Genomic DNA, 23,019 nt, shown 5'->3' with positions numbered 1-23,019 from the left:
TTTCTTGGAATGTGTTGAGGGAGTCTGGCCTGGTCCATAAAAGACTGGGGGCTCATTCAGGATTTGTTCTATAGGTCCAAATTGGGATTATGGTGTTTGGGCTCAAAAACACTGCGAGTGTCAGGTGTTAGTGTCTTTCAGTCTGGGTGTTGATTTTGGTTTGTTTAAACAGTGCTTGGAACAGCAATGATTTGGAGATGCAGGCATTGGATTGGGATGTATAAAGTTGAAAAATCACAACCCCAGGTTATAGTCCAACAGGTTTAATTGGAAACACTAGCTTTCAGAGTACTGCTCCACAATCACCTGATGAAGGAGCAGCGCTCCAAAAGCTAGTGCCTCCAATTAAACCTGTTGGACTATAACCTGGTGTTGTGAGATTTTTAAACTTGGAACAGCAAAGGCTCTATCAGGCACTAAGAGTTTTCAGAGAGTGAAAGCAGAGAGTTTGGGGGTTTCACAAAAGGTGGTTAAGGCAAAGCTGCGAGAATTAGTAGACAAGCTGCAGTTGGAGCTGCCTCCTTCCATGAGGAAAGAGCAAATAATTACAGCAATAACTCAGCATTTAAATTCCTGGAAACACGATCAGAATCTTTGGAGATGGCTAAAATTCAACTGAAAATGAAACAGCTCGAGTTCGAGGCAAAAAACAAGGACAACAGAAATGAAACAGTCTGAAGTACAATTAAACACAGAAAAGGAATGAATAAGTATAGCAGAACAAAAAGAAAAAAAGAGAAAGACAAAGAAAGTGCGAGAGAAAGACAGAAGAGAGAGATTGAGAGAGAGAAAAGTAGTAGAGGGAGTTTGAACTTCAGAAATTGGAACTTTGACAGGATGAAGGCCGATGGTAAGCTTAGTGAGGAAGACAGTGAAGACGAGCAAACCCATGATAGCCAAAGGCCTGGTGACGATCTGTTTAAATATTTTCATGCATTGCCTAAATTTGATGAGAAGGATGTGGAAGCCTTTTTTCATTTCATTTGAAAAAGGTAGCTAAACAAATGTTGTGGCCAGTGACCACGTGGGTTTTGGTGATGCAGGTACAGCTAGTGAGGTATTTGCATCACTAGCACAGGAAGTATCTGGGGCATAACAGGTGGTGAAGAAAGCCACCTTAAGTGCATATGAGCTTGTACCAGAAGCCTCTAGAAAACATTTCAGGAATCGGAGGAGGGACCCTGGTCACAGAGTTTGAAAGGATCAAAGTAAGTAATTTTGATAGGTGGATAAAGGCATTAAAGAAGAGCAAATCTATCACGTTCTTAGAAAGACTATTATTTTGGAAGAATTAAAAAATTCCTTTCCTGAAGTAGTGAGTACTCATGTGGAAAAGCAGAATGTTAAAAGGACAAGATTAGCAGCTGAAATGGCCAATTATGAGTTGGTCCATAAATCAAAGTTTGGCTTCCAAACTAAATTTCAATCAGTGAGGGATAGAAATTGGAGAAAAGAGAAATTCTCGCCTGGAAAAGGAAAGGTAGATCTCAGCGAAGATCATAAGAATAACATAACACAGGGTAAAAAGGAACCCCGAGAAGGGGAAAGCAATGTTAAAAAGCTGTGTTTTTCTTCACTGCGATAAAAGGAGGCCACATGAAATCAGTGTTGGTGGGTTAGGAAAAGCACTAGGAAGCCAGATGTAGGAGACCAGGATAAGCCAGTAAATTTTGTTGGGAGTGGTAACAGAAAGCACAGTGGAAGCTAGAAACCTGCACCTGAATGTACAAGCTGGTCGGAGGTTGGCTAAGAAGAGAAGTGCAAGAAAACCTTAAAAAATAGACCTGAGAAGATAATGTTTACTCACATAGGCCAGAAGCAGCAAGTAAAGAGGTTACTGTATTAAGAGATACAAGATCCACTCAATCTTTGATGTTGAAAGATCAGGAGAGATGTACCCCTGAAGGACTACTGCCAGAAAAGGTGCTAGTATTGGGAATTCACAGTGAAACTAGAAATTATGTAGAGTGAGGTTAGATATATTAGATTAGATTCCCTACAGTGTGGAAACAGGCCCTTCGACCCAACAAGTCCACACCAATCCTCTGAAGAGTAATCCACCCAGACCCATTTTCCTCTGACTAATATACCTAACACTATCAGCAATTTAGCATGGCCAATCCACCTAACCTGCACATCTTTGGACTGAGAGAAGAAACCAGAGCACCCAGGGGAAACCCATGCAGACACGGGAAGAAAGTGCAAACTCCACACAGTCACCCGAGGCTGGAATCGAACCTGACTCCCTGGCGCTGTGAGGCAGCAGTGCTAACCGCTGAGCCACCGTGCCGCCCCAAGATAACATAACCAAAGTGAGTTAGTGACTAGATCTCATCCGTAGTAATGGCACCAAAATCGCTGGGTACCATCTGGTTACATGCGAACTATTGTAAAATCAATGCAGTTACCAAGATTGATGCATATCCAAATCCACGTTTGGAAGACTGTGTTGAAAAGATGGGACAAGTAACCTATATTTCTAAGATGGACTTGCTCAGAGGATACTGGCAGGTACCTTTGTTTGAAAGAGCAAAGACAATTTCTGCTTTCATAATGCCAAATGGATTATATCCATTTAAAGTCATGCAGTTTGGTATGATAAATGTGCCAGCCACATTTCAGAGTACACTGTTGTGCCATATATATAGATGACCTGGTGATTGTTAGTCAGACATGGAGGAAACATTTGCAACATTTATCAGAATTGTTCAATCAACTTCGGGAGGCAGGCTTAGTGATAAACCTGGCTAAAAGAATTTGTCAAAGCCAAAGTCACCTTCCTTAGCCATGTTTCTGGACATGGACAAATGGCTCCACAGAATGCATATGCAAAAGATAATTGGGGTGTTTGAAGAGCAGTACTATGATTCCTGGGATTAAGTGAATTTTATTGAAATTCAGTCACTGAATTCCTAAAGAAAGGCAAGAGGTGTCAGTGGACAACGGACTGTCAAAAGGCATTTGACAGCCTGGAAGCTGTATTAACCACTGCCTCAGTATTAGCCACACTTAATTACGCAAAACCAATCAAGGTGGCTATCGATACGAGTGATTTGGGTGTCGGTGCGGTGCTCTTACAAGAGGAGAATGAGAAGATAGAAAAAAAGACTTCAGGTGTTTCTCCAGGAACCTGAACATTCATCAGCAGAAATATTTGACAGTTGAGAAGCTTAGTGTTGGCATTACAACATTTCAATATTTATGTTACCAGAAACTTAGCTGAGACAATCATATACACTGATCAAAATCCATTGAAGTTTGCAGAGAAATTTAAGAACAATTCCAGATTGCTGTTAAAGCCATTCAATTTGAAAAAACTGTGCATGTGGCAGGATGAGAAAATGTGATTGTTGACACATTGTTGAAACTTGAACAGATTCCCTACAGTGCGGAAACAGGCCCTTCGGTCCAAGTCCACACTGACCTTCTGAAGAGTAACCTGCCCAGACCCATTTCCCTCTGACTAGTGCATTTAACACGATGGGCAATTTAGCATGGCCAATCCACCTGACCTGCACATCTTTGGACTGTGGGATGAAACCGAAGCACTCGGAGGAAACCCAAGCAGATACTGGGAGAATGTGCAAACTCCACCCAAGGCTAGAATTGAACCAGGGTTCCTGGCGCGGTGAGGCTGCAATGCTAACCACCAAGTCGCCCACTTGAATGAGAAACGGAGGTGTTTGGTGGTAGGAGTAAAACAGACTGAAACAAAATGTAGTAGTGCATGCTTACATCATTATTGTCAATGTATACAGGCGTTGTAATGTTTTAACAATTTAAGATTAAGGGGTTTTAAAATGAGGCTAACTTTTGATATTGATGGGCTTCTTCTTTTAAAAAAGGGGGGGAAAGGTGTGATGATGCTGCTTCTTTTACAAGATTGTGTTGTCCTTCGTTTTTTTCCAAAAGTGTTTGAGTCACAGGCTTGATCTACTGGAAGTTAAGTTTTATAAAAAACTTGTACAATGAGTGGCCAATTTTCCCAGCTCAGCTTTTCTCTGGTTTGGTTTGATTTGGGTTTTAGCAGTCTGGTTATTCAGAGAATGTAATCAGTCAGTTGTGAAGCTGCTGGACACAAAGAAGGAGGTCCATACTGACCCGCCCTCTCTCTCTCCCGAAAGAACCGGTGTTGAATCTTTCCTTTTTTCGTAAAGTGGGGTTTATAGGGATTGTTGCAAGTATTTAGAACAGCATCATTAAGTTGGGATAATCTGCTGGGTTTTCAGATAGGTTATATTAATCTGTATTGTGTTTGGTTTTGTTTGTGTTTCATTCAGTAATCTTGCAAATAAATTCTGTTTTGTTTAAAACAAAGTGGCTGGGCCAGGTGCATCACTCCTGGAGATATCCACTGTACACCTGCTTCAAATAACCAGCAAAGTTAGGGTCCAGGCTATTTTCTTGAAATACTTTCAGGGGTCTGGCCTGGTCCATATAACTATATTCTGATTTTGTTCTACTACCCTGATATATTTATAGAAGTTGTGATTTGTCTAAATAGCACAAAACAATATTTTTCATGTTATCTTGGTACATGTGACAATAAAAAATCAAATCGATTCAGTAAATACTGGACCAACCAATGACATCCACAACATTGAATGAATGTTTTAAAAAGTCCTCCACTCACAGCTAAACACCTTAGAGAATGGTCTTCTTGGTAACTATCACATTGCTGAACCATGGTTTTGCCTGTATTAAGGACAGTCTTCTGAAGCCCAGCTCTATTCCAGCTCCTGGTATGCAGTCAGAGCACATCACATTCTTGTCGAAGAATAGCTTGTATTTCTCCAGCACTTTTCAAAGAACAAAAAATTACAGCACAGGAATAAGCCCTTCAGCACTTCAAGCCTGCACCAATCAAGATCCTCTATCTAAACATGTTGCCTATTTTTGAAGGATCTGGATCTCTCTGCTTCGTACCCATTAATGTATTTTGTATGGTAAAGGAAAAAGGGCATTTCACAAAGTTGTTAGATGAAGTGACCAGGAAGGTTAATGAGGGTAGGGTGGTAAGATGTAGTCTATAAGGATTTCAGTAAGGCCTTTGATAAGTTTCCACCTGGCAGGCTGCTCTGAAAGGTTAGATTGCATGGCATCTCAGGGAGTTAGCAAATTGGATACACAACTGGCTTGATGGTAGGAAACAAAGAAAAATAGCAGAAGGATGCTGGTCAGACTGGAGGCCTGTGACTAGTGGAGTGCCTCAGGGGTCAGTGCTGGGCCCATTGCTGTATGTTATCTATAATCAATGATTTGGATGAGAATGTACAGGGCATGATTAGTAAGTTGTTGATGACACTAAAATAGGTGGTATTGTTGTCAGTGAGGAAGGTTATCAGAAATTGTAGCTGGGGAAGTGGGCCGAGAAATGGTAAATAGAGTTTAATATAGATAATTATCAGGTCTTGCATTTTGGAAAGTCAAATCAAAGTAGGAGTTTCATGGTGAATGGTAGGACCTTAAATGGTGTAGTGGAACAGAGACACCTTGGAATCCAGGTGCACAGTTCTCTGAAAGTAAAGTCACAGTAGACATAGTTTTGGCACACTGGCCTTCATCAGTCAAGGCAAGGAGTGTAGAAGTTGGAAAGTTATGTTGCAGTTGTACAAGTGAGGCTACACTTGGAGTATTGTGTTCAGTTTTGGTCATCGTACTCTAGGAAGCATGTTATTAAACTGGAAAGAGTGCAGAAGAAATTTACAAGGACGTTCCCAGGAGTCAAGTTTAGAGGGAGAGGTCGGACAAGCTAGGAGTTTTCCTTTAGAGCGTAGGAGACTGAGGGGGATCTTATGGAAGTGTATAAGATCATGAGATAGGATGAAATGCACTCAGTCCTTTTCCCAAGGTTTAGGAATCAAGGAATGAAAGGGCATCAGTTTAAGGTTAGAATAAAAAAGGGAACCTCAGGGGCAACGTTTGTTTTTTTTTTTAAAAAACACAGAAGGTGGTACACATATGGAATGAGTTACCAGAAGTGATTGAGGCGGGTACATTAACAACATTTAAAAGACATTTCGACACATACATGGATAGGAAAGATTTTGAAGGAAATTGGTCAAATGCAGGGGAATGGGGTTAGAATGGACAGACATTTTGGTCGGCATGGACCAATTTGGACTGAAGGACCTGTCTCCATATTGTCGGATTCTACAACTGTCGAAGCTCCTAGCAAGGCAGCTTCAAAGCTCCAAGCCATTGGAGAGATCAGAGAGTGTGACTGAAAGGAAGGAGTAGGTTTCCTTAAGGGAGCAATGGGTAGGATTTCTTTGGTTCAGGTTGAGGAGCAATATAGCTGGTCTGAATCACATTACTAGGTCTGCCACACATGTTTCATATTCATCTCCGGTGCCTGCCCCTTAGAGATAAGCAAGGAAGACAGTCATTCCTTAGCAATGGATAACTGAGTGTAACTTTGCGCCCTTTACAGCTAGGATGGATATACAGTACTGTGAACTTCGCACAAGGGCTTGGAAGAAGCATAACTCCGTAACGAGTAAATTGTGACTGTCCTAATCACACATTTTACTCAACTGAACACTGGTCCCAAAGTTCCAACAGCAGGAGTTCATGACTGAATCCAATCATAGGAGGTGCTGAGGAACATTGTGTCCATTTCTGGCCTCAAGGTAAACAGTTTCCAGTAATTATTGCCTTGAATCACACGGTTTTATCATCTACAGGACAGCCATTCACATTGTGTAATTTACTTGCATCTTCATGTTCGAGACTTGTCAGAGTCACTGATACTCATCATAGACAATGAAATCAAAATGATGATGTGAACAATCTTCACACAGACTGATCATGAAGAGAAGAGTTGCATTTATATAGCATCTTTCACAATCTCGGAGCAGTACAAAATACTTCCAAGTCAATGAGGTACTTCTAAATTGCAATCGTTGTTGTAATGCAGGAAATTTGTTTCTGTGATAAATATTGCATGTGATGGCCTGGAGATGTAATGCTCCCATGTGCCCCATAGGAGAAATCTGACCTGTGGAAGAAATTCAGGGATAGTAGTAAATAAAAGTGAAGTATTGATGCACCAGATTCCATCTTCAGGATGAAGGCATCTGTATCCTGAAGGTCAAAAATTAGCCTAAAACTTCCCACACATCCAAAAGCCACAGCGAGAGGAGGCAAATAATATTCTGCACTCTGGGGAAATTGTTTGTTATTCTACTTTGAAACAGATTTTTGATTGTGTTCCAAATTATCCTTAATCTGTCCCGTGATGATGACCCTGCTAAAGTAGAAACAAAGAGAAAGCTTGTATTTCCACAGAATCTTCCATGACCACAGGATATCAATAAGTACTTTAGAGCTCACACTTGCTTACTGTTGTAATATTGGAGTTACAACAGTGTGTATGGCCAAATCTCAAATAATAATTTGAAAACAGCCAAATAATATGTTTTACAGATGATGGTTGAGGGATAAATAGAAGTCAAAACCAGGAGAGAAACTCTTGTCTATGTTCTGTATTACCAAGCCTTTATTTAAAGATTTTTCTACTTCGGCAGGGGAAGTGCCACCATCTTCTCTGTTACTTTACACATACTATCTGTGCTACAGCACTCACTTCCTATCAGTTCACACGGACCACCACTTTCAATGTTGTTTCAATGGCTGTAACCCAACCCAACCCCCAGATTATTAACACTTCCTGTCCTCTGCACTTCCTACTCACTCACTCAGGACACCCTACCACTTGTATCAGCACCAGCAGCTGTACCACTGCTCAATCTTTCCCTTTACCTCACTGCAGGAGAAACAGGCCACAAAAGGGCAAAGATGGGTGATGTTGGGCCAACATTTGCCCCCTCACCCTCTCTGAAGTGAACATAATTTAATGTGTAAGAGAGGACCACGATTCTCATGTGGCGATTCCAAAACCTCCATAGCTTGGCAGCCAAGTAAGCTTTATTGGCAAGTACAGCACTACTCTCTCATTACCACCAAAGTGAATATATTTTTAGCATGCTGAAGCTTCTAGCTCTATTGCCCAATTTATGCTCTCTCTTGCTATATGCAGGCACCAGGAGCATGCACACAGTAGATGCCAGAAATGCTCACAGATTTGTATTCCCATCTCTGTAGTCATTTGCTACTCGGGTGAAAAGAGGACGAGGGACCTTGACCTCAACTCTAGCTGCCCCTATCCTTTCAAGGAGATAGGGTGATAAAATCAGGCAAAGGAGGAAACAATGCATAGGCTCTAGGAAATCTGCTCTCAGAATAATCTGGAGGTGCAAAGGCACTCCACCTGCATCTCCACTCAACCTATAACCCTTAACCTTTTGAAAGTGGCAGTCAAGGAGGGCGAGTCTGCATCTGGGGAGGTCACTTGCAACATGTCTGGGTTCTCCAGCCACAAAAACCCAAGATCATCTGTCCAAACCTTGGTTACGTTGCAGGGACAGCACCCTCCACCCTTAGCCAAGGACCTTGGTACTGCGCCTAGACATAATAGGAGGGCAAGGGAAAAAATAAAGCATTCTGAAAGCATTCCGTTATGGACCAAGCAAGATCTCCTCAAAACATTTCAAGAAAGTAGCCCAAACCCTAACTTATCTAGTTGTTTTATGCAGGTGTAGAATGGATGTTCCAGGAGTGATACAGCTGGTCAGATCACTGAGTTTTAAAGAAAACAGAATTTGTGTGTAATATTACCAAATGAAACACAAATAAAAGACAGCAGAATGTAGAATAATTTAACCTATCCAAAACCCCAAAAGACTACCCCAACTTAATGATACTGATCCAAATTCCTGCAACAATCCCTATACACACTCCTTGGTAAAAAATACAGGGTCTTACAGGAGCCTCAAACTGACCCAGCTGCTTTCAGTGAACAGCCAGACTGCAAACACTAAACCAGAGAAAACCTGAGCTCAGAGAATTGTACAAATGTATTTTCTATAAACTTGAAAGCCTTTTTTACTGATGCAATATCTGTTAGCAATGGTCAAACTGGCCCTAAAACCCTTCAAACCCAGACTTTTGGAATTGCTGCTGAAAAACAAAAGCCAAGGACAGTATAGCCTTTTTAAAGAAGCAGTAGCATCATCACAGGTGACATGGATGACACTTCATTGTTCACAGAATGTCACACTTGGCACTTGGATTCATCATCTAAGTCAGACTCTCGTTTTAACTGCAGCTATAAGAATAAAGATAGCCCACCTTAGCACCATATGACAGGAACAGTCTGAAGAATTGTTACTCCTTCCTGAGGAGTTCAGGATTTGTAAGCTATGTAGTTGATTAATGCATGACCAGCACAGGAACATTTTTTTCTCTAGTCTCCAATTTGTAAGTCCCTGATTAATGCCATTGGCCCTCGAGGGGCCTCAATATCCACAGGTGGAGTCCACTCTTACAAATCAGTTTCTATGTTTGTGGCAAAGTTGAGATTTAATTGTAGATGAAGGTTTTCTAGATGGTGCTAACGACAGTGAACTGCAGACTCCACCTCTTGCTGTCGGACCCACCAACCAAACTTTATCTTCCTTTCTGCATTGCATACATTGATAACCCCATCAACACTGAGCCTCCCCATTTTTCCACCCAATCCTTTTATTTAACTATTTCTTTCCCAGTTCATCCCCTGAGCTCCATGCTTACTGCCTCGTCATGCCCAACGTAGTAATCCACTGCACTCCCTTGAAGTCAGGGTGGTGGGTGACCATAGATGACCCCTGCCTCTCCTCACAACCCTGAGGCCTCCTATTCTACAATAACTCCACCCTTGTATGAAAGGCTGCCCCCTTCACAATCACTGTCCCCTTTGCATCCCAGCATGCTGCCTCCAGTCCTCACACTAGAGTTCTGCATTTTCCCCCATGTAGCACTATCCCATTATAACATCCCTTGATGCCTAGTAATCAACCACACACATATCTCCACTCCTCCCCCACACCCCACCCTCCTAAAAGTGAGTGCATGCTAAGGGCCCAGAGATTCATCCTGTTCTCACATGAAATGGGTGTGTCCCCCTGTGCATAGGAACACACAGGACACAGCTGACAGCAGCCAGGAGGCAGTGAAATCCAAAGTGCAGTAGTGAACTGTATTAAAAGGTATGACAGGATGTGTCATGATAATTGGTGAGGTTGGTGCTTTGCAATGCGTATGGGGGGGGTTACCCCAAATATTTTGAGAATTGTGGCTGGGATGGATACTGGGAGAAGATGCCAGAGACATCCATCTGGGGAAACACTGATATTCCTATCAGGAAATGGCATCACCCAGATTCTCTCCAGGCTCTGGGAGATTCACAACCTCCTGACCACTGCGGCGAGACTTGGCAAGACATGCAAACTGGACCCTCGCCACTCACCAGTAAGATTCTGATCCAGTTGTTTCAGAAAGAAAGTCTGATTTTCCTCATGTCATGAACCTAAATTTTCCAATCTTGATATTTTTTATTTATTCATTGGGATGTGGGTATCACTAACATTAGTTGCCAAATCCTAAAGTGTCCAGAGGGCAGTTAAGAGTTAGCAATATTACTATGGGTCTTGAGTTATATGTAGGTCAGATCAGGTAAGGACAGTAGATTTCCTTCCCTAAGGGACTATTAGTGGACCAGATGGGTTTCTTCTGACAATCAAGAACGGTTTCACGGTAGTGGACTCTAATTCCAGATTTTTATTTCAGATGCCATTATCGGGTTTGATTTGCCGAGACATTACTTGTGTCTTTGGTTTCACAGTCTAGCAATAATACCATAAGACCGAACACCTCCCTAATATTTACCCCACATTCCGACTATTGCCCATGCTTTTTCAGACACTAAGAAAATTCTGCCCATGGTTTCCATGCTGGTTTAATTTGCATCACTATAATTTAGTCAATCCATCCAATACTTAAGAATTGAAGCAGCGGTTTTCAGATTTTGTCTGGAATAAGCCACCATTAACCTTTCCTCAAGACTGGTTTGATTGATCCCAGATAAATTAGCTTTTCTCTAAAATATAAACTGGCAATATGACATGCGTATTTGTAAATTGTGCCTTTCCAAGTACCAACTACACTAAACTTGCTAAACATTAATCATCAGGGTTCCTGTGATAAAAGACCATGTTGTTGCCCCTCACACTGAAATCAGGAGCAGGAGTAGGCCACTCAGCCCTTCAACACTTTCGTTACTCAACTTGATCATGGTTGATCCTCTACCTTAGCACGATGGTCTAGCAGTATCATTCATCCACTGATATCAGCAGCACCTAGAAATCAATCAAGCTCTGTCTCGAACACATTTCATAACTGAAGAACTACAGTTCTCGTTTGCAGAGAATTCCAAAGATTCAAAACCCTCTCAGTGAATAAGTTCTTCATCATCTCAGACTTAAATAACTTTATTCTGTGTCCCCTTTATTCTGTGTCCCCTGTTTCCTCCCATCCCTCACCAAGTCCCTCATGAGAGGAAACAACCTTTCTGCACCTACTTATTGAGCCCTGCAAGTACAGGTATTACATAAGTTTTTATGAGATAGTTTCTCATTCTTCTAAACCCTAGTGAATACAGACCCAGTCTTCTCAATCTGTGCTCGTAGGATAGTGCCACTATTGCTGGGAAACCTCTGATGCACTCCCTCAAGAGAAACCAAAATTCCCTTGCGATGGAGGCCTACATACCGTTTGCTCTCCTACCTGTTTACTGCACCTGCTGCCATTTTTCCAGCATTAGATGCTGTCATTGACCTCCAGACCCCTTGACCCCACTACTGACAGATGTGCCTTTAATCCAGTCTAAGCTCAATCACCTCTGGAATCAAACCCCTCTGCCTCTTCATGCCTCTCTCCTCCTTTGAAACCTTTCTCAAAAATTCCAATTTTGACTCAACGTTTTAGGTAATCTCTCGAGGCTTCTCCTTTGGCTCTGCTTCAATTTGTGTTTTAATAGCTCCTTTCCTTTTAATTTTTTTAAAGGCAATATTGAAGGTGCTGTTTCAGATCAGGCTCAGATAATTTTTCTTTAGGAATCTTCAATCCTCCTTTCCTTAAAGCATCATTTTTAAATGGGAATACAATAAGGATAAAGATGTACAAGTTAGATGAATTGGCCATTATAAATTGCTCTGGAGTGTCCAGGATTAGCAGTGGTAAATTTGGGTTACAGGGATAAGGTGAGAGTGCGAGGTCTGGGCGTGACTGGATGAGCCAAATGGTCTCCTTTAGGGATTCTAAAGATAACAATAGGTCTAATATTGGAATTTATTCAGAGATAAGCAATCAAGGGCAGAATGAACACAAGCAAAAGAGAAAAGCTTGATCATGTTTTTATTAGGATCCCTAAAGGTTTATAATTCCACACAGCACCCTTTGTCCATAGACTGTTCAATTTAAGTCATCCAACAAGTGACTGGGAAATTATGAAGAATTCTATTCTTGGAAATCCCTAATGGTATTATGTGTACCAGCAGTTCCTGCCCACATCTTGAGGGTAATTAAGCTTAGGCAATAAATACCAACCCAAATGGGGAAGGTCACATCCTTCGAATGACGAACAAAAATGTTCTGTTACATAAAAACTGAAAGAACTGCAGATGCTGTAAATCAGAAACGAAAACTGAAATTGCTGGAAAAGCTCTGGTCTGGCAGCATCAGTGAAGACAAATCAGAGTTAAAATTTCAGGTCTGTTGACCTTACTCAGAAGATTTTTTTTGTTTGTTACATGGAATATGCGAGATTCTAGCAAAGTGAGAGTCAAGTGTGTGTTGAGGCCCTGTCCCAAGGACCATTCAGCAGTCACAAATTAAGTTCAACACTAAGTTCAACACCGCTACTCACCGTCCCGACTCGATTGATGGCACAGGTGAAACAGTGATGGGCGATGGCTGCATTCCTGGCTTCAATAGGCCACATGGGTTCACTGAAAGTCAAAATAACACATTTAGACAAGCACTACCTTCTTGGGTGAGTTTCCACTGACACGGCAGCAAGACATTGAGGGAACTGAAGAGTTCCTGGCTCTGAATTGATTGGCCACTGACAAATATTTTCCTTCAAAGCAGATATTGTTGTAGTAATCAGAGAGTTTTCCACTAAATCCCCAGTGATCTCCATTTTGTTAGGGCTCCTTCCACCTCACTCCTGGCAGTCAGCTCAAGTCCACACTTGGATCAAGGCCGTGACAAGGTTTGGGAAAAGCGGCTCTGGCCTAAGTATAGCTGAGCAGCAGTGAGTAAGTCACTCATGAGACAACACTTGACAACCTGTATTGCTGATGCTAGTTTCTTGCATCACCTCACTGAGCACTGGAGCAGTAATTTGCCCCAATTAGAGTTATTCTGCATTTTGTCAATAGGATATACCTACCCAGTTGTTTAATTGCCAACACGATAGCTGCACTGGACAAACATTTGCCAAACTGTGATCAACATTCTCTTTCAGCTTGTATAAAAAGAACTGCAGGTGCTGAAAAATCAAACAAAAACAGAAAATGCTGGAGAAACTTAGCAGGTCCGGCAGCACCTGTGAGTAAGATTTTTTGAGTCCGGTGACCCTTCATCAGAGCAGGTCTGACAAAGTGTCACTGGATTCGATATTAAATTTCTCTGCATATAAATGCTGCCATACCAGTGAGTTTCTCCAGAACTTTCTATTTTTGATATTACATCTTATTTTACTGTTGACAATTTGGTTGATTGTTTTATATGCATGGCCCCTTTAAGATTTTCCACATGGCTGCATGTTGTCAGATTGCATGAGGTCAACGTCAGGTCTCTCTGGAAACTGGTCCCAGTCACAGCTTTGGAGGAAACATTGACAATAAGTCTCAATTCAGTTCAAACATATCCTGGGTTTTACTTGACAGCAGTATGAGGGAAATTACTTGTTTGTGAAGAGCTACCTACAAACTAATCCAGAAGCATTACTGAAAGCCAGGATAGTAAATAATCCGCCTCCAGTTAGTGATTTGTACTTTCTTGACCTTTTGACAATCAATGCTCACAGAATCCACCTCTAATCAGAAAAATCAACAAAAGCAACAAATGTCAGTGGACAGGGCCCATAAAATCCAAAGGTTACAGGGCTGAGTGAAATGTAATACAGCCCTTTAGTGACTGACTCACAACAGTGATGCATTTTGATTAGATTAATGGGAAGCCATTCACCTTATCAAAACATCTGTTTTGAAAATTTTGCATTACTTAACAGTTTTCCCAAAGCAAGCTTCTGCTCACATTCTCACCAAGGCAGCGATTTATACATGGTCTCTGCCCTCTGTGTCCTAAACAGTTTGGAGGAAAGGGTGGGGGTAGAGAAAAAGGGAAAAAAAAGGGGGGAAAAAAGAGGAAAAAAAAGGGGAGGAATAGTTTTATTGTCATGTATTTTACAGTGAGCAAAACAATAAAATACAGTGGAAAGCTTTTCCACTATCTGGCGCCATTTTGAATAGTTTTAAGAAAAAGAAAAAAAATAGAAAGGTATAGCTCAAAGAGAGCCCATCATTCCTGAACCAGCTTATTATTAATGACGTCTAAGAATAAAGAACAATGCAACATAGACCATTTGTCATACCAAGACTCTGCCGACATATGACCCCTTTCTAAACTAAAACTCTTTTGCTTCTACACGATTTGTAATCCTCTATTCAATGCTTATTCATTTGTGTGCCATGATGCCTCCTAAACATTACTATTGTATCTACCATTTCCTCTGGCTGTGCATTCTAGCCACTTAACACATTCCAGAGAAAAATCTTACCCCTTACCTCTCCTTTAATTTTTCTCCCATTACCTTAAACCTATGTTCCCTCGTAATCTTAGGAAAAGGATTCTGACTATCTAAGCTTACAAAATTGAGATGCAATCAGGTGGCCTCAGCCTCCAACATTCAAGTGAAAACAAACCAAATTTCTCCAATCTCTCCTCATTACTAATATCCTCCGAACCAAACAACATCCTGGTTAAAAAAAAACCTTTTCTGTATGCTCTCCAAAGCCTCCACAAGCTCCGGTAATGTGGCATCTAGAAGTGTATGCAATATTCCAAATTTGGCCTAAGGTTCTATACAGATAGACGACTTGCCAATTTTTAAACTCTATGTCCCGATTGATAAAGCCAAGCATGCATTTCATCTTAAAATAAAGATCTCATCCACTTGTATTACGTTAATGCTTCCAAGGGTTTGCTACTTATTGTATACTTCCGTCTCACATTAGATCTTCCAAAATGCATCAGTTCGCACTTTCCCAGATTAAGCTCCATCTGCCATTTCAGTGCCCAAGTTTCCACCTATCTACATCCTGCTGTATTCTCTGGCAATCCTCTTCACTATCTGCAGTTCCCCCAGTCTGTGTTATTTGCAAACTTACTAATCAGACCACCTACGTTCTCCTCCAAATAATTATACTTACAAACAAGGGTCCCAGCACTGATCCCTGCAGAACACCGCTGGTCACAGATCCCAAGACAGAAAAACACGCTTCCACCACTACTATCATGACAAAATCAGTTCTGTACCCATCTTACCAGCTCAATGCTGATCCCATGTGACTTCACCTTCTGTACCAGCCTGTCATGAGGGACCTTCATAAAAGCCTGGCTAATGTCCATGTAAACAACATTCATTACCCTGTTCTCATCAATCATCTTTGATACTTCCTTAAAAAACTCAATCACGTTTGTGAAACACAACTGCCCTGGACAAAGCCATGCTGCCTTTTACTAATCAGTCCATATTTTTTCCAGTGCGAGTAAATCCTGTCCATACGAATCTTCTCCAATAATTTCCCTATACCACAGGACTCTCAGCCTCTAAATTCCCAGATTATCCGTTGCCCTCCTTAAAGGCTGAAATTTCCTCCAACCATGAATGCATATTGTAAATTTGACCAGACATTGAACTGGAACAGCCATATAAACACAATGGCTACAAATAAAGGTTAGAGGCTGGGAATTCTGCAGCAAGTAACTCATCTTCTAACTCTTCAAAGTCTGTCCATCATCTACAAAGACACAAATCAAGTATATAATGGAATATTCCCCACTTGCCTGGATAAGTGCAGCTCCAACAACACAAAAATGTTCAACACCATCCAGGACAAAGTAGCCTGCTTGACTGACACAACATGCACCACCTTCAACAATCATCCCCTCCACCATCACCTTTCAGTAGCAGCAGTGTATATTACCTAAAAGATGCACTGTAGAAATTCACCAAACCTCCCTCGACAGCATCTTCCAAACCCATGACCACTTCCATCTAGAAGAAGGGCAGTACATATATGAAAACAACACCACCTGCAAGTTGCCTTCCAAGTCATACACCATCCTGACGTAGAAGTATATGGGCTATTCCTTCATTGTTGCTTTGTCAAAATCCTGGAAATCTCTCCCTAACTGGGTGCACCTATACTCCAAACACTGCAGCAATTCAGGAAACAGATCATCAGCTTCTACATGGTAATTAGAGACAGGTAATAAACATTTGCTTAGCATGAATTAATGAATGAATGAAAAAAAGTCTTTACTGTCATTAGTCCCCACCATGAACTCCCTTCTCCAACAATCAAATCCATGACACTTCCATAGCAACCATCAGACACTGAATCTCAACTCTGAGCTGAGATTCCAACCACCATGATAGTATTGAATAGTGAAGCATACTCAAAAGGATTAAATGGCCTATTCCTGCTCTTATTTTCTAATGTTTCTATGTCCTGTTTGGTAATGCTAATATGAGGTTTTACTCCAGTAAAGGCTCAGTCGGTCTTCCACACCAGTTTTAGCGAAATATCCTGCCTGATGCAACTCCTAATAGAGTATCGTCCTCACCTTTATCCTAAACACTCAGAGTTCATTACAAGGCCAGTACATTATTAAAATACAATGTACACTTGAGATAGTACACTTGGAGAGCACACCAGATAAGAGTGTTAGAGGACTCGTCAATTAAATGTCAATGTTAACCCTCCTCTGCCAACACCATTTTGCAACAGCTAAGAGATGTTTGTAAATATGATTTAACTGTGCAAATATGTTCACCTAGACTTATACAGCTTCTATCCAGCAAAGGGAACTTTCAGCTGTACCCTGCACAGCTTTCAGAATAATCTTGTCATTTGGTTAATAAAATTTGCATTACAGGCCAAACAATATATATGGACTTATCATTTCAAACGCAGTTAAGTCAGAAGAGAACCCCTTCCTCCATTCAGCCTGATCCTCTGTTTGAAAAATGCCCTATATTTGGGACTCTAGGAATTTAGAAAAAAAACAATATACGTCCATCAGCGAATTGGTCATTTGTAGAAAGCAGTGTTTGAAGTTCAGGATGAATAGAGTCACAGCCAAGAAGTTATGGCCATCTGCATGACCAAATGCTAGTGTAATGAAATTAATTAGTGGAAGTGATGTGTTCCATTATATCAATAACTATTTGGCAAAAACATCTAAGGGCTCTGGCCAAGCAGAGAATGAAATGTCACCACAGGATACCCGTAATTACAGTCACATTGTTCTCTCACCTCAGCGTCCCCACAGTAGCGGAGGGGTTGAAGATAATTTCAGCTCCATTAATGCTATACATTAACCAGTTCAAAGGGTGATGTCGACCAAAGCAGATATTAACAGCAATCCGTCCAAACTGAGTCTGAAACACTTTGTGTCCTGTGTTTCCTTCCATGTAGTATGTAGACTATGAAGAAAAAACATTTCCATTACCAAAATTACAAGTTTGAATTTTGTTACGATGTTGGAAATTAATCCAAAACACTCACTATCCTGACTTGGGACACATACAGATTATAGGAAAATTGCATAATAACAGCACCACTTAAACTAATGGGGCTGAAACTGCGTTATACCCAATACACCCTTTAAACGTTCACACTTGAGAAAGTGTCCTCAATTTGTCAATTCAGTTGAAATGAAATGAAAGTTATCGCGGAACGACCTGTAATTGCAATTCCTTTATCTTCATTGGGTCCATTGGCTGGAAGTCTTTTTAAAGAGTAGGAAGATTCACTAACTTAGTACTGGCGCTTTAAATTAGGACTATTGGTTTTTAGTTGAGGAGGAGCAATAAACAGAATACAACATAACTGAATAACTGGATAACTGGATGCTAAATGCAGTGGCGGAGTGAAACCAGGATTTTTTTTCCCAGAGGAGCTGTGGATGTTCACTGCCTTAAATATAGTTTGTCAATGCAGGAGGTTACAGAGAATTACACAGAACTTCACCACATTTAGCTCATCTAGTGAACTATGCTGATATATCTGCTCCAAATGAGTCTCCTCCCTTCATCTCTTCCTATCAGCGTATCCCTCTTATCCTTTCACCCTTTTGCGTTTCTTCAGCTTCTCCTAAAATGCATCTTCAATGTCACATAAACTAGTCCCTGTGGTAGCAAGCTCCATATTCCATCAACTCTAGGGTACAGCAGTTTCTCCTGAATTCCGTGAGATTTATTTAGTAACAATTATATATTTACAATTCATGATTTGGACCTACTCTCTCATCTCCACAGAAGCGCTTCACAGGAGGTTCCCAAGCCCTGAGAATGTCACCTAGACAGGGGACGAAACATCTGCAACACAAATTCCCAGCTCGGCGATCAGAACCACAACAAAGAGCACCCGAGCTACAAATCTTCTCCCAAACTTTGAACTCAGATTAATGTGTAGTGATGGGCAGCACGGTTCAGCACCAAGGACCCAGGTTCAATTCTCATATTGGGTGACTGTCTGTGTGGAGTTTGCACATTCTCTCCCCATGCCTGCATGGGTTTCCTCCAGGTACTCCGGTTTCTTCCCATAATCCCAAAGGTGTGCAGATCAGGTGAATTGGCCATGCTAAATTGCCCATACTGTTAGGTGCGTTAGTCAGGGATAACTATAGGGTAGGGGAATGGGTGTAGGTGGGTTACTCTTTAGACAGTCGGTGTGGATTTGTTGGGCCGAAGGGTCTGTTTCCACACTGTAGGGTATCTAATCAATGTCATTTTGGGGTGGCAGGCAATGACTGCTGTGGATTTGGACATTGGTCGCTGCTGATGATCTTGGGTTGGAATGTAGATTAGTCCAGTTATGTACAATTTGCTGATATTCCACCTGCACTGACAATGAAAATACAGCAAGAGGTTTTTTTTTGACATGAACACTATTTTCAATTTACCAAAAGCATATGGGAGAGATAAAAACAACTAGGTCACTTACTGCAAAGAGTTAGACAGAAAGGTTTTTGAATAGCTCATGTGGATTGACACTAGCATCATTTATACACCTCCAGAAGTTTCTGGTTGTGGTATAGTGTATGGTGAGCTGTACCATGCAAGGATTAGTCTGCTTTAATGGAGTTATTAAAATTCTTCCTGTAAATCAAGGTACATTGATCAGTTTTTCATTGTTAAAAGGACAAGCTACAAAATACAATTAACTACTTTAATGGCTTTTGAGTTTCCAAAATAGGGGTCATTATACGTGACACAACAGTGATTACCCCGATCAGTAACCAATCGTAGTGTTCCAGCCTGCAGCTCAATAGGTTTTCAGTCTATTAGGTGAAATTATTGGCTTTGGAGAGAAATTGGAATCAGAAAATAAAATCAAGGTGCAAACTAAGATCAACAATGTATTTATTTAGTGATCTGATTCCTCACATAGAACGTAGGTGAGTACTTTTGAAAATGAAACAAATGAAAATGAAAATGCCATTAGTGTGGGCATTTTAGTATCCTGGGAGAAACAGGCTACACTTCACCTTGTTGTACAATGTAATACCAACCACTGGTAGCTTTTGTTGGAGGTGGAGCGCTGTCGCCAATCCTCCTTTCTATTCTTTTAAATAAAATCAAATAACAAATTAAATGATTATTTAAAAAAAGGCACCTCATACCTCAATAAAACCATAAAACACAGGAACAGAAGTAGGCACTCAGCCCATTGAATGGGAGCAGATTCAACGAAATCATGGATAATTTGATAATCCTCAACTCCACTTTCTGGTCTTTTCCCCCAATTACCTTAAAGATCTGTCTATGCCAGAGAGCCCTCTGCACTAAAGAATTGTAGATCACAGACTCTGTTTTTCCACTGAACAGTCAGCAGCAATTAGTGTAAAAATTGTTTAAAAAGAAATTTAAAAATCAACCTGTTTGGATATGTTATATCCCAACTCTGGGGGAGGTGGGACTTGAACCCACAATCTCTTGCCACAGGTAGGGAGGGACACCATCACTGCACCACAAGAATACCCAGTAAGCAGAGTAGTGCTGTGAATTGAATCAGTCACATTTTTTTTTCAAAAAAAAAATTTTCATAAAATTATTTTGATGATCTATACAATTGGTCATGCCATACATACATAAACCTTCCATTTCTTTGCATTCACATATACAGGTCCGTACGTTTACTATCCATATATTTAGCTGATGTGTCAGCGGAGCCCACTTACTGCATGGGCCCCCTGTTCTTTGGCAGGCAGATGTTACACAGTGGTCTTTCCCCATCGTGCATTGGCGGCAGCTGACCCAAGCTTCAGCGCATCCCTCAACACCTAGTCCTGGACCTTGGAATGCGCCAAGCTGCAACACTCAGTCAGGGTCAACTCCTTCAGCTGGAAAATCAACAGGTTTGGGACAGACCAAAGAGCGTCTTTGACCGAGTTGATGATTTCTCCAGGCACAGTTGATGTTCGTCTCAGTGTGTGTCCCAGAGAACAGGCCGTACAGCACAGAGTCCCGCGTCACAGTGCTGCTCGGGACAACTTCGACAAACACCACTGCATTCGTCTCCAGTCTTCCTCTGCATAGGCACATTCCAGACGGAGGTGTGTGACAGTCTCGTCCCCTCGCAGCAGCTTCGAGGGCAGCGTGCGGTGCGGCAGGGCAGAGAGTCCGGGCGTGCATAAAGGATCTCGCAGACAGAGCCCTTCTCACCACCAGCCAAGCCACTTCTTGGTGCTTCTTGGAAAGTTCTGGCGATGAGGCATTCTGCCAAATGACTGACAGTCTGCTCAGGGAACCGCTCGATAGGATCCGCCCTCGCCTTTTCCCGAAGGGTTTCAAGGACACTACATGCTAACCACTCTGATGGATTTGTGGTCAAAAGGTGTTTTTCTTCATAAAACTTCTCCATGAAGGACAGGTGATACGGAACGGTCCAATTACTTGGAGCGTTCCACGACAGCGAGGACATGCCCATCCTGGCAACACTGGGGGCAGGTAGAACCTCAGTACGTAGTGACACTTGGTGTTTGCGTACCGGGGATCCATGCACAGCTTGATGCAGCCACACACAAAAGGTGGCCAGAGTGAGGGTGGCATTTGGCGTGTTTTTTCCCCCGTTGCCCAGAGCTTTGGACCCTGGCCATCTTTGATCCCCATATAAAATGGAAGATGGCCCGGGTGACTGCAACGGCAAAGATTCTGGGAATAGGCCAGACCTGTGCCACATAACAACAATGACAAGGCCTCACACCTGATGACCAGGTTTTTACCCGCGATAGAAAGTGACCGTAGCTTCCATCTTCCCAGTTTCTGCCTCACTTTCTTGATACACTCCCCCAGGACTTGGCACATGCCCCTAGTCCCTCCGAACCAAACACTCAGCACCTTCAGGTGGTCAGTCCCGACAGTGAAGGGGAAGAAGGATTGGTCAGCCCAGTTCCTGAAGAGCATGGCCTCGCTCTTGCCTCAGTTTATCTTGGCCCCCGAGGCCCGTTCGAACTGGTCACATATGGCAAACAAGGCAGGAGAGAGAGGGCAGCCCTGCCTGACTCCAGATCTGACTGGGAAGCTGATTCCCACCCATTGACTGGAGACTGCACTGAATGTTGGTGTAGAGCAGTCTGATCCAATTACAGATTCCCTCCCCGAAGCTTATTTTGGAGAGAACATCTCTCGCATACATGCGTGATATCCTGTCAAAGGCTTTCTCCTGGTCCAGGCTGATGAGGCAGGTGTCCACCCCACTGTCCTGCATGTAGGCGATCGTATCCCTAAGGAGTGCGAAACTCTCAGCGATCTTCCTGCCTGGTACAGCACAGGTTTAGTCAGGGTGGATCACCAATCCCAGAGCAGACCTGACCCAGTTGGCGATGACCTTTGCCAAGATTTTGTAATCTGAATTTAATAGTGAGATTGGTCTCCAATTTCTGATTTCCTGCCTCTCCCCCTTCTGCTTGTAGATGAGGGTGATGATGCCTTTCCTCATGGATTCACTCATGGTACCTGCCCGAAGCATACTGACATACACCTCCAGCAGGTCCTGGCCAATCAAGTCCCACTGAGCAGAACACAGCTTGACCGGTAAGCCGTCGCTTCCGGGAGTTTTATTTTTTCGAAGGACTCTAGGGCCTTGGTCAGCTCATACTGAGATAGTGGCTGGTCCAGCCTCTCCAGTGTTCTGTCAACACTCGGGACACTCCCAGTTGTCACAATGGACTCTGAACAAATACTCACTAACGCACTGAGGTTCAAGGAGTTAGCTGCAGCAATCCTCCTTTCTACTGTTTGAAGTTATGAATTTACAATCCTGCTGAATAGGTCTTGCCCCTCATGCAGTTGCAACACGATGAAATCTGCTGAGTACATTACATCGTTAGTTGTCCATTTATGGAGCACAAGTTTTACACACCTCTGGAGGAGGTAGGACTCTATCACTGAGTCAATCACTACACTACAAAAGCCCTCAAAATCAGCTCCAATATGTTTCAATGCATATTAGCTACCCCCTATTATTTCTGGAACATGTCCTGGTTTATTCTTAAAAGGTCTATCATCAACAGCATTGTCAAAGTGCCAACAGTTTGAGGTTCTGAAATCCCTCTATTTCCAAAGGTGCTGAGATTTGGTCCAACTCACACTGGCATCTTCTGCTACTTTATGCATCCGTTACATAAAGGTCTGACATGGCAGCTGTAACTGAACCAGTCCTCACTTAGTATCTGCCTTTGCCCATTAGGGGGTGACTAGACAGCAATCCCCCAACTCTCCCCTCAGCACTAAGCTTAAATCGCATTAGACCCACAAATTCTGGTCTGTATGAAGTTACA

At 42.1% G+C, this 23,019-nt stretch overlaps 1 protein-coding gene across 2 annotated transcripts in view; it reads right to left on the bottom strand.

The window, feature by feature from the left end:
- Nucleotides 1-23,019, bottom strand: part of upb1 (ureidopropionase, beta) — a 136,412-nt gene that overhangs the window by 17,124 nt on the left and 96,269 nt on the right. For both annotated transcript variants that reach the window (XM_060844090.1, XM_060844093.1), the window contains 2 exons: nucleotides 17,490-17,659; nucleotides 12,806-12,887 (listed from right to left, as the gene is read on the bottom strand). In XM_060844090.1, the coding sequence (XP_060700073.1) occupies nucleotides 12,806-12,887; nucleotides 17,490-17,659 (252 nt within the window). The remainder of the gene's footprint in view (nucleotides 1-12,805; nucleotides 12,888-17,489; nucleotides 17,660-23,019) is intronic.

The sequence above is a fragment of the Hemiscyllium ocellatum genome, chromosome 24 (genome assembly GCF_020745735.1).
Source record: "Hemiscyllium ocellatum isolate sHemOce1 chromosome 24, sHemOce1.pat.X.cur, whole genome shotgun sequence".
Taxonomy (NCBI): Eukaryota; Metazoa; Chordata; class Chondrichthyes; order Orectolobiformes; family Hemiscylliidae; genus Hemiscyllium; species Hemiscyllium ocellatum.
This window is presented reverse-complemented; position numbering and strand designations above follow the sequence as displayed.